This window comes from Falco naumanni, chromosome 5 (genome assembly GCF_017639655.2).
Source record: "Falco naumanni isolate bFalNau1 chromosome 5, bFalNau1.pat, whole genome shotgun sequence".
Lineage (NCBI taxonomy): Eukaryota > Metazoa > Chordata > Aves > Falconiformes > Falconidae > Falco > Falco naumanni.
The window spans coordinates 30,115,877-30,132,694 of record NC_054058.1 but is presented as its reverse complement, the minus strand read 5'-3'; the positions used below and the strand labels follow the sequence as shown (position 1 = coordinate 30,132,694).

General features: G+C 38.5%; 1 protein-coding gene across 7 annotated transcripts; it reads left to right on the top strand.

The window, feature by feature from the left end:
* Positions 1-595: 595 nt before the first annotated feature.
* WASHC3 (WASH complex subunit 3) lies at positions 596-16,780 on the top strand. 7 transcript variants are annotated; one of them, XM_040595660.1, is made up of 8 exons: positions 601-746; positions 2,378-2,476; positions 4,767-4,832; positions 6,241-6,369; positions 7,866-7,976; positions 10,390-10,482; positions 11,682-11,746; positions 11,979-12,003. In XM_040595660.1, the coding sequence occupies exons 1-8, from the start codon at positions 696-698 to the stop codon at positions 11,986-11,988; spliced, it is 624 nt and encodes a 207-aa protein (XP_040451594.1). In that variant the 5' UTR covers positions 601-695; the 3' UTR covers positions 11,989-12,003. The 7 variants fall into 7 exon arrangements, with proteins under 7 accessions (XP_040451597.1, XP_040451594.1, XP_040451593.1 ...); XM_040595659.1 differs by lacking the exon at positions 11,979-12,003 and adding an exon at positions 15,032-16,780 and having other exon boundaries at positions 602-746; positions 7,869-7,976; XM_040595658.1 differs by lacking the exon at positions 11,979-12,003 and adding an exon at positions 15,032-16,780 and having other exon boundaries at positions 603-746.
* Positions 16,781-16,818: the final 38 nt, after the last annotated feature.

Below are 16,818 nucleotides of genomic sequence, written 5' to 3'. Positions count from 1 at the left end.
ACAGCTAAGTTTACCATACCCCGTTTTTTCCTGTTGTGTAAGCATTAAGGTACAGGAATGTTTTGTAATGTGATTTCAGTGACGCTTTTGTATTTTTCAGAAGATCCAGGGTCATTCAGTGCTTGTTATTTTTACATATATTCCAAGTGTGGCCCTCCACCACTCCAAGCATGCATGTGGGCACAGAAACCGTGTCTTCACTGTCATTTCTCACTATTTCTTGGATGCTTGACTGTGGGGGAAGACACTTTATCTTCACAACCTGCACGACCAAGGCCTTGTCCTGAAGCCGGGCTGGTGCCCATACCGGCGCGAGTCAATGCGGGCCCCCTCAGAGGCAGGGACGCTTTGCAGAACAAACCACGCAATCTCTGGCAAAGCCCGTGCGTTTCTCCTCCGGGACCACCCGGCCCGCACGCTGCCCGGCCGCAGGCAGGGGTGGCGGCGGCGAGGGGGCGAACGCCCGCCCTCCCCCGGACTGCGCCTCCCATGCTGCACCGCGCGGGAGAGGCGGCTGCGCGCGCGCAAGCCCCGGGCACGGCCCCGCTGCCGCTCGCGGCGGGGTTTTGCTTCCGGGCCGAGGCGGAGAGGCCGCGAGCGGCGCGGCGGCGCTTCCGGAGTGCGGCGGGAGGCGCCGCGGCCCGGCTGCGTGCTGGCGGGCGCGGGGCTGCGCTGCGGCCGGCGGCGCCGCGGGGATGGACGAGGATGGGCTGCCCATTGTGGGCTCCGGCATTGACCTCACCAAGGTACGGGCGGCGCTCGCCTGCGGGCCCGGAGCCGTCCCGCTGCCTGGCCCGGCCGCGGCTGCGCTGGCCCTGGTGCTGGGCGAGCCCAGGCCGCCCCCGCCGCGCTCCGCTGCCCGGCGGGGCCACCCCTGAGCACGGCCGGGCGCCCGGGGCCGGCCGGGGCGCGCCGCTGCGGGCGGGAGGGCGGCAGGGCGAGCTGCGGGTGTCGCGCCGGGGCTGCCGAGGCGGTGCCGCCAGCACCCGCTGCCTCCGCAGCCGCCGCGCAGGTCCCGCCGCGGGGCCTCGCCGCCGGCCGTGCCCCAGGGCGCCGCGGGCTGCTCCAAGGGCGCTTCGCTGCGCCTCTTCCGCTGGCCTTACAGGTAACGGCTAAGCCGTTTCACTCTTAAAACTGTGAGGCAAATGCCGTGCGAAGCTGCTTGTTCATGGCTTTCAGTGATGCAGAAACACTTTTTTAGCTTTGTTTCTCGACTATAGAGCATAAAGACGGTTTGCTTCCAGCTGCCACGGTGGCCGTTCCATCTTTTGTGCTACCCCATACATTTCTGAGAAGGTCTTAAGCACCGTTTGACAGGTTCAGAACTACGGTATTGAGCTTCAGCAAACCCTGCCATACAGGGGCACAGGCTGAAAACTTGAGATAGTAGCAACAAAGTCACACAAAGAATAAGGACATCTTAAGACCGGTGAAGTGTAGCAAATGACTGCGCTGACAGATGAAAGACCAAAGAGGTGAAGACCAGAGACTCACCGTAATCACACACTGTTGTTCAGGGCAGCTGAAGCTTGGCTGCAAGTGGTTTTGCTTGTAAATCCTTCACTGTAACCAACTGCAATTCAATACAGTGATTTCCTATGTGAAGTTTAAGACAAACAATTGTCCAAGGTGATTAACCCTGAGGTGCTGTAATTTTATACATAAACATTTGTGTGAATGTTCCTGATTCCAGTCTTGTGTAATGGTGTAAATAAAAATGCCAACTGACTGTTACATTATGAGCACCAGCCTTTTTTTTTTTTTGACAAATGTATCATTCTACCTTTTAGTCTGAGAAGTTTGTGTGCATCAGATCTCACTTGGCGGAGTGACACTAAAGTGTAATTTTAGGGTAGTCTGGACTTGCAAATAAGTAGTATAGGTGGCCACTAAAATTTGAGACAGCAATTTCACTACTCTCAGGTTTTTTTTTATTTTAATGTTGGTTGTAACTATTTGTATGGATAAGTCTGCTTTTCCTTCTTAAGCTTCAGAAGGAAAAATTCTGATTTCCTCTGTTTTTTAAAAATGTTAGCACTTAATTTCAGGAAAGTTGTTAATTTCATCTGAAAATGTTTTCTTAAATAAGATAACAGACCTTCATATATGGGGATCTTGTCTTTTCTGTGTATCCTGCAACTTTTCAACAGTCATTTAAGTAGACTTTTAGTGAAAAAGGGTTTGTATACTGTATATGTATATATATCAAAAAATGGTTTGTATATATATATATATATGCATTTGTAGCAAGTGCACTTAAGGCAGATTTCTAAAATAATTTCTTCTAAAACTTTTACATTTTTTAACAGGTCTTTGAATCCAAATGTGGCAATTGACATCTATGTATAATCTAATTTTCTTATATTATTTAATGCAGGTTCCTGCTATTCAGCAGAAAAGAACTGTAGCATTTCTAAACCAGTTTGTGGTTCACACAGTGCAGTTTCTCAACCGCTTTTCTACTGTTTGTGAAGAGGTATGTTTATTATTTTCCCAGATGTCAATTTATACAATGGAAAAAAAATCCTAGAAATAAAAGCCATTCACTTAAATATTTTTGATGCAGTAATAGTGGTAGCTTAAACTGGAAAATTTAGTCTGCTTTCTGTTCAGGTTTCTCTTGAGAAAGTGCTTAAGACAGTTGGGTTTTTTTTCCCCAAGATGCCCAAGTGAACTGCTGATTATACCACACCTAATCCTGTTTCCTTAAACTTTTGCATTTGGCACTGCCTTTGAACTTTTTGATACGTGGAATTTGTTCTGAGCAGCTCTGTCTGTAGAGATCATCTTGTTTTGGAAGAAGGATGCCATATTCCTATGGTGCTGAATCCATTTTGACAGTCAGTATCGCCCTCATCTGTGTCTTTGGATATTGCATCAGAACTTGCTTTCAGATTTTACCCCCTGTAATTTAAAAGGGTGTTACACTAAGCTCTAAATGTAAATAATTTTGATGTGGAAGAAAAGACATTTTTGGCAAGTGATTAGTATGGAACATGAAGCAGTTAATTTTAGTGTCTTGTAAACAAAAGAAAAATAAAAATATTTAGCGTTAATAAGCTTTTTGTGGTGTCTTCAGCATCAGTGGAAACATACCAGACCGACAGGACTAGATTTGCCTACTGAACAGGACAAGAGTGCTTCCTCGTAGGAAGAGTGTTTTCTAATGCGGCTTTGAGCTTAACCTTTTTGTCATTAGTGGTTTCTTTGTAACTGTTCACTAGTTTATTCAACAAAGACTACATAGAGCCCTAGCCAGCAGGGCTGGGGCAGCAGTCAAATACAATTAGACTAAGCCGTGTAATCTGAGAAATTCTGTTGTTAGTGAAGTTTAGAGCCAGACCCGTGACAAGTATAAAATTTGACTACCACATCAACGTATAGAGCTTCAGAGGAAAAAAATAATTACTTTTTTTTCCTAGATTTTTAAACTTACTGTAATTTGATATGTGGGACGGTGTAACTGCCTGGTGATGCTGTTGTCAGTTGTCCAAAACGTGGTTGTCACATGATCACAATATTACCTATTACATAGGCACTGTGGAAGTCAGAACACATATTTAAAACCATCTTGAGCATGCAGCAACTCTGTGAAGTCTACTTAATAAAACATTACTGGTTAACCTAAATGTGTTGTTACCCCAGAAACTAAATGGTTGCTTTCTAAATTCCTTGAAATTTTTTTTTGTATTTAGAAAGTGCAGAATTGTTTTTAACGTGAAAGGTCCTAGTGTAAATCAACAGAAGCCAAGAAATTCAAAATTAGGGCTGACACTGTCCTTAACTCTAGATTTCTTTCTCTAGTCAAACTCACCCATAAAGTTATGTAACTGTCTTGTACATCTTTCCTCCTCTTTCCCCAGCAACATGTAGGGCACATAGTTCTTTTCAATAGGAACAAACTCCTCATGAACAAAAAGCCATCTGTAAATAAGTTGGTGCACTATCCAAAAAGACTAATTCCTGTCAGTCTCTTTTTACTTTTTCTAGCATATTGGCAGAACTGCCATTTTCTTGGGGTGTTAAAGTTCTGCTTCAGAGCCAGGCAGAATCTTGCCAGTGTGCCAGAAAGCTGTCAGAGTGGTACATATCTGCCAGCCAGCATGCTAGCCAACTTCACTTGGACAGGTCTGGTGGAGTATGGTAGTGATTAGTTAAAAGAGTGACAGTTCTTATAGAGTAATGTAGAAAAAGTTAAGTTGTCTTTTAAAAAAAAAAAAAAAGTGTTAAAATTTGATCGAGGTACACCTGGAGCATGTAAAGTTGGTGAGTTCTGGTTCACTATGCATTTTGACTTTCAGTCACCTGCTGTATTCTTTATCAGATTTTTTTACTTTGTATTTGCTCAGTTGCATACATACACTTCACATCTTTTCACCTTCCACATTTGGAAAAAGCTTTGGAGAAAGTTGGTTTGTAAACTGTGAGAGTACAGTATGTCTACCATTATTCTCCAGTTGCCCAAAGTAATACCCTATTTACTTTGGCTTTCCTTTGTGCATAGTCTGTCTTCATTTCTGTTATTCATTATTTGGGAAAACTAACTGCCTAGTAAGATTACTTAAAATTTGAACCATTGTAGCTACTGTACTAAAAAGGGATGTCGTTGCTTCATTTATTTTGAAATGTTATCATTTCACTTATACTCTATTCTGCCTTCACCAGGTAGAAGACAAAAGTGATTTTGTTTAGCTAGATGTGAACCATTTTATATGTACAAGTGCCTAGGGGAGTGTTTATGTGTTCAATTTTTTTTTCTATTCTAGAAATTATCAGCACTCTCTCTCCGTATCCAACAAATTGAAACAACACTCAATATTTTGGATGCAAAGGTTTGTATGTGTAAAGACTTTGTCTTCTAACAGTGACAGCCTCCTAAGTTACATGAACTAGCTTCCTGATCATAGTCTAAATTGATCAAATAAGTTTTCATAATGATTTGAAGGAGCTAATATAAAATGCTTACATGGCAATTTCTCTCTTTGCATGTCTTGCCACTTATATTGTGTAACATTTAAACATGTAGTTGATATGGAAAAAAGGAACCAACAGCACATAGTGGAAATGTTGGTTCAGTCTCTGTTAAACATATTGAACAGGAAAGGAGCATTTGGATCTTGAGAGGACAGCTGAACTGTATGGCAGTTTTATGGTTGATTTTATGTTTGGTTTTAAGAAAATGGAGAGAAGTTTTCCAATATTAAAGTATGCAACTTGTGTTGCAGGGTTGTGGTATGAAATTGCATTTGCCATGCAAACTCTAGTAAGAAATGCTACTCTCTTTGTACAAGCGAAATATCTTTGTGTTACCAGACTATAAGGTTCTCAACTGGTATAAGTAGCTAGACAGAGCCCTTGTAAATCTTCTGGTATTGAAATGTGACCTGAATTGGATCTAAGGTAATACAATGTGTCTGATGTATCTTTAGCTAAAATGACAAAAGGATATAATCTATGCTCAGATATTATCATTTAAGTTGCTAGAAGAAAACAAACAAACAAACCAGAAACAAATACCAAAGCCCAAACAAACACCCACTGTAAAGGTTTAACCAATCCTTCTTTAAATAATGATGGAAGCAGTTTTGGTTGTCTTTTCTGGGAGCAGGGATAGGACATTTTGAAACCATTCATTAAGATCTTTGTGAAGAAAATACTGTAGTAGTACAAACAGTGCTTACTAACTCTTATTTATTTCAAAGTATTTAGGAATAATCAGTATTGATCATTTTTATAGAATTCTTCATAATCATGGTAAACAGAATTTCCTTCAAGTAGATATGTAATGTATTTAATATCCACTCTCAGCATTTCCTTAAAAATGAGTGAAAGATGTAGAAGATTGCAAAATCTGTAACCAGTCACCCATCTGTTAGATAACAGAGCTTTTCTTGTTACGATTTCTTTCACTGTAGGGGAAGTAGCAGAGAAGATGGCCTGGCTCTTGTGGGGTTGATAAAGCGCAGCTGGAAAGGTGTTGAAGCCTTTCCTGTGCTGCAGTGCTGTTAACAGTGAAAGCTCCAATGCAGTGTTTTGGGGTTTTTGTTGTAGAAGCCACCTGAATAGAATTATTTTTTTTCCCTCCCAATCAAAATATGAAAACTAGTGATAAAAAGTTATGATTATACTAATGTGAAAACTACCTGGGGAATATGTGGTAAGCAGCATGCTGCAGATTTTATTGTACACATAGACTTATGATATGTTCATTGCTTATTTGATAATGTTTTGTACATTTAGTTATCCTCTATTCCTGGCCTAGAAGATGTCAGATTTGAAGTGTCCAGTGCAAATATGAATAGTGTTACAAATGGTCCTATGGCACAGACTACTGTGGATCAACAGACAGCTGTATCACCTCAGTCTGGAGTGAGTAATGAAGCATAACTAACAGATTGAAGGAATATACCTCTCTGTGTCCAGTGTCTCTCTTTCTAGTCTTATTTGAAATAGTTAGAAGCAAGCCTATTGGAAGAGAGAAATCAACTGTAAAGATCTAAAACTGCGTTTTTCACTAATGAAACTGTTCTAACAAGTGATTTAAAACAAAAATGTCACTTGTTAAAAAAGTATCTCCTTTCTTGAATTTGTGGCTTAAATAATTAGAACTAACTCAAATCTAGTGGTAAATGTCTACTTCCTCTTCTTCAATCACACTAAAATATGAACATGAATTACATGAGGGGACTGGGAAGGTCATGAATGAAAATAAGTTTGAATCACATGACTCCAGCTCTTCTCTGCCTTCTTTAGAATGTGAGCTTTCAGCTGAAATCGGAGTTTCTAGCATACTTTATTTTAAAGAGGTTGTTACATGAATATTTTCTGTATATTACCATCTATGTACAGAAAATGCCAGCTTATAATAAAGTGATCGATATTAAGATCCTATCCCTGCAATTAATTTTTTGTTGTGTTATTGGGGGTTTTTTTATGTATGTGTGTGTTTGGTTGTTTTTTTTAACCCAGATTTAAATCCTGTGATCACCACTTCACTAGGTGAGACTTTCTGGCTCATTTGTACATGGGGTTCTTTCCCCAGTTTCCTACAATAGTTTCTTTTCTTGGAATCTCCAAGTCCAGTCTCTGCTTGTTCTCTTATTTGGTGGAAGTTGTCGTGGAGCAGCCTGTTAAAGGTTGTAACTCTTCAGCCAGCAACGTGGGAGACAGAATGGACAGTTAGCATTCCATGTTTCAGCCATGTTAGAGAATGACTCCTGGTTATTTTGTTTTCTTTAAAATGTTCCTCCTCTTAGATACTGAAGTAGGAACAGATACTCATGAAATGAGGTTTCCAGTGCTACTTTCAGATGGTTAGTTTAATAGCAAACATTCTCTTGTCATTTTCTTCTTTTTTTTCTAATTCTTTACTCTCAAGGATTCTTTTTATTTCATTATGATATCCTTCAGATTAATGCTTTATAGCGAAAACTATAGTTTAAAAATTATATGATCTGTACGAAACCTTTCTTATGGAATCAAATATTTTGAGTAAAAAATGCATTAGGCCACTAGAAGAGATGTGTAGAAATAATCCTTAAAAATATATATGTGTATAAAGTGAACATTTTGATTTAGTTCTGTTTTATTCATTAAATACAACAAACTTCAGAGTGCTATTATAGGTGGTTTTTTCTCATGTATTTTGCTTAAAATTATGACTAAAAGTAGAAAGTCACACTTGTAACTGCAGATAGTAAGAGCTGAGTTTTGTGTATTCATTCATCTTGGAAATATTTAATACTACGAGTGAGAATAATCTAGATGAAGAAGAGTTGCACTTTACCCTTAAATTACAGATTTTATGGTTTGAAGTCTCCGTGCTTCTGCATACCTAACCATTAAAGTGTTCTCTTTGTACACAGCAGAACAATATACATGAAGAAGGGTTACAGAAAACAGAGGTAGTAACAGAAAATGTCAGAACTGTGGCCAAGGATCCTCGATATGCCAGATATCTCAAAATGGTACAAGTGGTAAGTCAGTTGTCTTATCATTCTTTATGTACTTTGTTATTTTTAGGTGGAATGTCACACACATCAAAGTGAATGTAAGTGAACATTAGATGTCTGAAGACATCTATTGCAACAATAATCTTTAAGCTAGGATAACATCATAATATTTCTAGCACATCTCTAATAAATGAATTGATGTAATACATTCCCTCAGCCAGCTTCAGGCAAGGTCTTTCTACAAAATTTTGCCAATATACTTCTGAACTGAAGGTGTGAAGATGTGTAAATGCAGACAGAAGTTGCCACTGAAAGTGTAGTTATTCTGGTAGAATTGGTATCATTCCCTACACACAGACATGATTACAGTTTGATTTTGCTGTAGGGTACAAAATACAGCTTTGCCCATGTACTCAAGAGCATGAGTATTTGGTATTTCTGCAGGGTTCAAAATAGAGATACAAGAATTGCTTCACTACTTGGTTCCACATCAGTTTCCTGTTATTCATGATGCAGGTTTTGCTTACCTCTTTATATGTGGGCTGTTCTACAGATAAGTAGGAAATAAATGAATGTAATCTCAATATTTACATGTGTGAAAACTAATGAAGGAATGAAAAGGTGAATGGGAGACTCGGTGACATTTTTTAAGAGCTCTTTTTTTCACATCCACAAAATTAAAAATGAGATTGGAAACAGAAAAAATCTGGCTTTATTTTCAAGCTGTCAGTGGAAATTTTCCTCTAAAATAGATATTATAATTCTGGAAAATGTGACTATGTCATAGTATGAGTAAAATGTTGCCTATGTTAAAACTAACTTCATGGTTTTATTCCCTCTTCAAAGCAATTATTACAATTGGTGTGCTTGGTACTTTGGATGACACTCCAGACCTTATTTTTCATTTGAATCACAAATTGTCACTTTATGGGTAGCTTATTACAAGCCATTTGGGAAACCTGGCAGTGGGGTGGTAGCAGAGAGTAGAACACTATGTTAGTGCATTGATTTAATGCCAGACTTGAAAGTGGATGTGAAAGAGCTAGATGGTCTAATTGCTTTGACTTTTTTTGTGTGTGACTGCTAGAAGAGTGAGATCTCACCTTCTGCATTTGTACTTTGTATTGGCAGTTCCTGGTGGTTCCTCTGCCAGTTGTAAACAGTGTGGTAAAGTCAGACTAACATACTACACACTGATGTGTGGTTTTGTATTTGCCAAACTTGTCTTGTCATCCAGTCAGGTATTTTAGTTAGTGTCATTTATTTGCCCAATTTAAGCTTCTAGCTGAAGATTTGTTTGAACTAAACATTTATTTATTGTTCACAATATTTTTATTTTTTAAGAACTAGCACTATGAAGGCATATTTCTTTTACACTAAACATAGCTGTTCTGTGAGATAGTAACAAACTGATTTCAATGAAGTGCGGCTGACCGTACTAAATTCGTAATTTTAAAAATATACAATAATATTCAAGCAAACCTTACAAAGGCAATATTGTATTTGCTACAACAAATGTTCAGAACACTTCTGTTGACAGTTTGAGAGGAGCAGTCTATGACTTCAGATAAACAACATCTTTAAATAACAAATATGACTGCATAGATGCCAAGATACTGACTGGCCTGATACAGATGGGTCCTTGCTTTCAAGCACTGAAATAAAAACCAAACATGGAGAGTGCACTGATCTTCAGGAATTGCCAGCACTTAGGGTATGTGACCTCTTTCTGCACTATGAAGAACCAAAACCTATTTTGCAACAAGATTGCTACTTGCACTCTGGCTTCTCCAGGACCTGCATGCTTCCCGGGCTGCGGGGCCAGGCTGGGAGTAGGGCTGGCTTACACTGTGTTGAATGTGTAGTGATTTGGATTATTTAAAATCTTAACTGAGCAGAGACAAATGCGATGGAAATTTAGTATTTTCTCCTCTGTTAGAAAAGTGCACTTTTGCCATTTCAGTGGACCTGTATGATCCGTGTAGTTACTGTTTATATTTAATATACTTCCTGTTTTATTTTAGTAGGATTTAGGGTCACAGCAGTGTTAAGCTTTGATTTGCCAGATTCTGCTTTGCCTGATCTGACTCAGTCTTGCTTTCACTTGGTTTGAATTGATGGCATAAACACTTCATCAGTGATTTCTGAGCTGGGGAAAGAAACCCTAAGAGCAGTCAAGTGAGGGAAAAAGCATTAGATAGTTTGAGATGGTGTATAGGCACACAATTCCTGGTGTCCAAATCTGTTACTAGAATAAGTGAATATTTTAAACTGTCATGAAATACTCAAATGCTTTCCCCTTTGTAATGTACATTAGTTGTGAATTACTGAGAAATTCTTTATTACAAGCTAATACCTTACAACTATTTGAGTCACATTTTTCCTGATATGCCTGATAGGTTGTTAAAACTATGTACCTGTCTGTGTGCTATTCCAGAATCTTCATGCACAAGTCTTGATTGTGATTCTTGCTGTGAAACTGCACAAGGAAAACACAGTAAGACAGCTAGCTCAGCTCTCACTTTGCCAGGTTAGCAACTGTCACTAGTACCACATGCTTCTCTGGAACATTAGTCATGGCTGCCCTTTATTTTATCACTATTTTACTTACGTTGGACAAAAGATATTTGTCCTGTGCCAAAACAGTGCTACACTACTTTTTATTTAGGTTGTGAGGCCTCTCCTGACTTTCCTTGACCACCAGTAGCTGTGTCTCTTGGAAATCAGAAATTATAGCATCCTTCTTCCTTGTTTGTTTTCCTCGTTTCCTTTTTTTTTTTCCTTTCTTTTTCTTTGTTTTTTCTTTTTTTCTTTCTTTTTTTCCTTTTTTTAATTTTTTTTTTCTAACTATCTTGGCATGCAGTGATCCAGGTGGTATTTCTGATGGTTTGCAACAGGGGATGGCAAAGCAACAAGTTGTCTTTGAGCAACTCTAGTGGAAACATAGGAGCAGTTTGTTGGAATGTGTCTTGTAAGACGACGTGGGTCAAAGTGTTCTTGGATACGCAATCCATGATGAGGGGATGCTTAGGTGTTGCTGAGTAAAATAAAGTACAGAAGCTGTGGAAGAACTTGCAGTGAAAGGAAGGAATTTTTTTAACACTTATATAGTTGGCTAAAATCTGTCCACAAGTCATAGAAGATTCAAGCCTGACTGTACAGGCACTTTGTATTCAGTGGAATCACTTTTAAATTGTGCTTCTGTTCTCATGTCCTGTTTGCCTTTTTCTGCATGCTTTTTAAAGACTTTTCCAATTTTTAGCTCTGCGTTAAGGTATTCTTCTGGAGTGGTAGTAGATGCATCTTCTGTTTTGCTCCCTCTTTGGCTATACCTTTAGCACGTCCAAGTGTTCTTCATCTGTCTAGCACAACCATTCTCTTCTGTCTTTGTGCTACTCTGTTCTTCACGTTCTCATCCATACATATAACTTCAGCTTCCTGGTTTTGTCTGCATGAATTGCAGATATATCTGCCCATTCCTGATTCTTTCCCTGCAACTTTCTGTAGAAGTTTTGCCATAAATATGAGAAGGATTAAAAGGGCTTTTGATCTCAGTCATTTCTCGCCTCTAGGTTCATACTGATGGCAACTGAGATTATCATTCCATGCTTTTGTTCAACAAATGACATGCATAAATTTGTATGAAAGTGTAACCTAAAAGAACCTGTGGAATTTAGTTCACCTGTTTGTGTTCAGTAGTTTCGTATTATTCTTCCTCCTCCTACACAGGGTGTTCCTGTAATGGCAATACGAAACAAAATGATTTCTGAAGGGCTAAATCCAGATCTTCTCGAGTAAGTAATATGCAACTCTCAGTAGGGCTGGAGTGCAACTGTGTGTTTAAAAAACTTGGAAAAAAGTTTGCTTAGAAGAGCTTGTTTATGGTATTTTGAATCTAAATGATGAGCATTAAAATAGGTTTGGAAATCTTCTGTGAGAGGTGGTTTTAGCAATTTGTATGTCTGAATAGGGCCATCAGGGCCAAAGGGGGAGCCATGCTGTCTCAAGTTTGGGTTGTTTTTTCAGTATTGTCTAGCCCAAGGCAAAGCCCAGGAAATAGAGACTGGTATATAAATGGGTAAGTACTGCACTGTCCCAAACAGAAAGTTGTAGGACTTTACTATTAAGACTTGAGAGGAAATGGAAGGACTTCTTCCAAGCCAAGCAGAGGGGATGCAGTTCAAGGAAAAAGATACTGCAATGACAAGGTAACATTTGACGATATTCATTTAGTGATGAGGAATCAGATAATACGTCAGTAGCCATTTTCACTGTACTGTTAAGAATATGAGGTTTCTCCCAGATATTTTCTTTCAACACTTCAATACCAAAATGCCATCATTGTAGAGTATTAAGAACAAAATCTATTTTATTTTGCTGGATGCATGAGGGACAACGCAGCAGTTTCCTGATTCCCTCAGTAGATGGAATGTACAACTTGATTTCAACGTCGACAGTGTAAATTGAAGTCAGCAGTTTGAAACTGTGACTGAGTGAGCTAACCTGTTGTGAAGACTACTAAGAATAGATACTCATTTTCAAAGCTACATGTCTGACTATAAGCATGAATTTTAGGCTTATTTTAGATTTGACATGTAATTTAGTTTTACTGTACTATTTCACAGAATTTGTTAAACTGATGAAAATACTTTCATTCTTACATTATAGCCACTAAAATGTTCAATACGGTTTTGCATCCTCTTCAGAAAATGTCAATGTATTAGAAAGTCTGCTTCTCCTTTCCAGTGAAGTCTTTTTACATTTTGGAAAGGCTTATTCTGAAACCAGCAACTTGTTTAACAAAATAAATAAAAATATAGGAAAACTGAAGTATCGTCGTAGGTTGAGTCACTTTATCTCCCAGCTACTTCCTGGTTTCTGAATGAGCCTAAAGTAGTTATTCCTCATTTAATATTTTTACCAATCGAATGAGAAATAAGTAAAAGAACGCAAGTAAGAACGTGTGCAAGTGTTACATGTGTTGTATTTTTAACTCTGCATTTCTGATCCACGCCTTTCTGTAAATGCTGCTGTTCATGTTTGGGTGGATTATTGTAGTAGATAAAAATAAGGTAATAGGTTAAAATTTCAAAAACTTTAAAAAAGTACCTGCTTTTGAATTGTCTGTTTTGGGCTAAGACAGAAATGTTATTGCTGTGAATTGGGGCTCACAGAATATGTTTGGGGTCAAAGATTCTGTGCAACAGTAAGGCTTAGGCGGATTTTCTTTAAAATGTTACTGGTTTGAAAACTGTATACAAATCTACGTGGTTAAAGAAAGCTAATTATTTGGCAAGGTGCACACCACACAGTATTTTAAGGAGTCAGGGATGACGCTTCTTTTAATTTTCTTGCTTCCTTGTCTCAATATCATAGACTTTTTAAAAAATATGTATCTTGCCATTCACACCACATTTCTTGGGTCTTCAGGTTCCTTAGTCACTCCTTCCTGCTCACTCAGTCCCAGTGGAAATTAGGAAAACGTACATATCGCTATCGCTGTATGCTCAGTCAGTTCCTGCACACTCTCCCAGCTATTAACCAGTGACTGAGCGTGTGTTTTTGTGTGGCTGCAGAGATGCTAATTCTGATAATATGGATTTGTTTATACTGTCTTCCTTCAGCTGTTTTACTTCTGTTACTGCTCCTTTCTCAACTTTTTGCAGAGTTTAATAACTCCCTATTCTATCAAGCTCCCAATTTATCTATTTTTAACTTTTGTTTCTTATCCTTTCTCTCTTCTCTGTATAAAATGGTGAGAGGGTTTGTCCTGCTCTTACGAACTAAAGGAATTAATTGCCATCTTCCTTTCCTTACTAGAGGCGAGTTTTTGCACTGGTCTCTCCAGATCACATGTCTTTGCACAGTTCTTCTGTTTTGTCATTACCACGGCAACAAGGAATAATACCGTGAAGTGGTATTTACATAAGAAAGCAAACTCTTTGATTTATTTTAGAGGTGTGCAGGGGGGAGAGGGAAGGCTCTTTCGCATTTCTTTAATGCATTTCTCATTTTTTGTGCCCAAAATGTTTAGAAACACTTCAAAAGTACCTTAGGGATTTCCAACAGAAATTATAATAAACAGAACTAAAGTTGGAAAAGAAATTCTGTAGCATGACACACAGAGGTAGTCCCAAGATAAATATCAACAGGATGAATAATACAATTGTCAGCTTATTTTAATATTTTATCAAAGAGAGCAGTTAACTATCATACAGGAGCCTAGTTTCTGTGAAGATCATTCTTCCCCAAGTGTAATTGCCTGTTTATTTTCTACCTTGGTTTCAGAATTGACCAGGCTCAGTCCTGCTTGTATTGTCAAACTCACTGCATACTTAGGAGGGACACTCCAGGGAGAGACAGCATCTTCAGTCAGTAGTGTTAGTCTGTAGATGACTTGCTTCTGTCCCCTTCATTCCCAATAGATCCCCCTGTGCAAATGTTTTGATGTGATGTTTAGATCCATCTTAAATTCTCTTCAAAACTAAGCACAAGAGGTCGGATCATTTATAGTCAATAAAAATCCCATGGCTGCTCTTGCATGTCAAATTTAACCCAATGTTCTAGCCAAATTCCACTCTGAGTAATTCTTTTTTGCTTCTCTAAATTATCCCTGCAGTTTTAGTTGGATACAATATTGTTCATTTCCTGTGTTATTTTTTTCATGTACTATTTACACTGCTTAATAGTGTACAGCATGTTCCTTTCAGCCCTAGAAACTCTGAAGATTGAAAAATATTGAATTAATCAGTATTGCCTGCTTTCAACTTGTTCTACAAGTGTTTGCCACTTCTTGGTGATCTGTCAGTATTTCCGATAGCCTCAAAGATTTGCATTCAAATCGACGTCTACAGAGTTTTGATGTCCAGTGAGTTACAGTTTCTAGTGCTTTTCAGTTGTAAGTGAAGCAATACCAGTGAGATGAGAGTTTGTAAACTGTAAACAGTTAATGTGTTAAATGTTTTGGAAATAAAGTGCATGCAATTGTAGTGAAAGGACATTAACATGACATGCTAAGTTGCTTGTGTTCTCAGCCACCTTCTGGGAGTTACAACATAGAACATTTTTGTTGCCTGCAGGACCCCGGATGCCCCTGTGCCTGCCTGGGGAGATGATGGGAAAGCAGAAGACAGTTCCGATAGTGAATCTTCATTTAGTGATTAAAGAGACTGATTTCAGCCTTTGGAAACCTCTATTAAGTGCTAATGTGTTTGGAGCTTTAGCAGACAATGGTTTTCTGTGAGTCACATGAGTGACATGGTTTATCTGACAGCATTTTTAAGAGCTAAGATCCTCTGTGTTCTCTCCCAGAAAGTCTGAACAGGCAGCATGTTAGTGTGTTTCAACTAGAACCTTTCCACCATGAAAATGAATTGTGAGATCCTTGCAATTTTTGTGCTGCATCATTTCAGATTCCTTTCTGATTCTTCTGAAATTACTTTGTAAAACTCTAAAAATTCCACACCTCTAAACACTGCATTCTGGTCATTATTGGATTTTCTGTGCAACACATTTAACCTGGGTTGTCTTCTTCCTGTCCCATAACTTACAGATAAAGTAACTTTTCAAAATGAAATTGTTTCATTGATGAAAGGTATTATTTTTTTCAAACGTACTATATTCTGTAGTGACACAAGAATTACGTAGAAATCAGCTATCTTATGGTGATTGCAAATCGGTGATACTCTGTTTTGAGAGAAACTAAAATACAACTGAATACTAAAAACCAATCTGAATCTATTTTCAAACTATGTACTGCTATTTAGTGTCATGTTAGAGTCTAATACAAAGTTGTTAAAGCAGTTCTTGCTCTGTAGAAGAGTTGATTTATCAGATTCAGGTTACAGCGGTGTAGACAACTGCAAACATTGCAAGATTGGTTTGAAAATGACACTGTGAAAGAAGCAAGTGACTGGGAGATTATTAATGGAATACCAGATTCTCACTGCTTGTTCATTGTCACGTGGGTCAGTAGAAACCACTTTCTGACTGCTGTTGGGCTTATTTGAAAGGAGCTGTGGCTGAGCAGTTTGCATGGGATAAGAAACCACCTCCCTGTGCTAATAACTCCAGCAAAGAAGCCATAATTCTGTTTTTATGATGGTACAACTACCTTGCTACCTGTTGAGGTGTTCATTAGGGAACAACATAAAGAAATCCACTTGGAGCCTGACTGGCCCTGAAGACTTCCCTGCAAGTTACTTAATCTACTCCATGAGTCAAAAATGACATTTTATTAAAGAATCTTCTCTAATATAATTTGTTCCACATGACATTCTATTTGAATTCCCCGGGTTATTGTGATTATACCAGAATGCTGTGGGCCAGGAATCATTCACTTTCTGGTCTTTCACATTCTTCCCAAGAAAAGACTCAAACTGAAGCTCTGAGTATATAGATTTGTTAGCTTTTATGATCGAGTCGTTATCTTCTCTCTCAGTTATTTATGCCACTTCGGTAGGTTAGCTGCTTTTTTTTCCTGTAACTTAAGCATGGCTCCCATTTCAGTCTAGCTGGCATATTTAAGTTCTTCATAACCTGCAAATCAGACTGATGCCTGAATCCCTATGAAAGCATATATGCAATGGAAAATGTCTAGAGATGGCATTTCAATGATGAGTTAATTATCATTCAACAGAAACAAAAATATAATTAAAACTTGGTAAAACGTGAAAAATATTAACATATTAGCAATAAGTATTTCAAAAGTAAATGTTACAGCGTTATTCCAGAAAGCATATATTAAAACACCGGTGACTTTTTAAAATCTGTCTTTGAAAACTCATTGAAGTAATCTGTTTAATTAAAGCTATGCTTTGTAAACCAAAGCTGTGGTTCTGTTTTATTCCCATATGTTGTTTTAAAG

Excerpts from the sequence above, each read along its gene's own strand:
- WASHC3 (XM_040595658.1), top strand. The coding sequence starts at position 696 with ATGGACGAGGATGGGCTGCCCATTGTGGGCTCCGGCATTGACCTCACC. Across the intron at positions 2,477-4,766 it reads TTTCTACTGTTTGTGAAGAG|AAATTATCAGCACTCTCTCT; the intron begins GTATGTTTATTA and ends TTTCTATTCTAG. Across the intron at positions 11,747-15,031 it reads CTAAATCCAGATCTTCTCGA|GACCCCGGATGCCCCTGTGC; the intron begins GTAAGTAATATG and ends TGTTGCCTGCAG.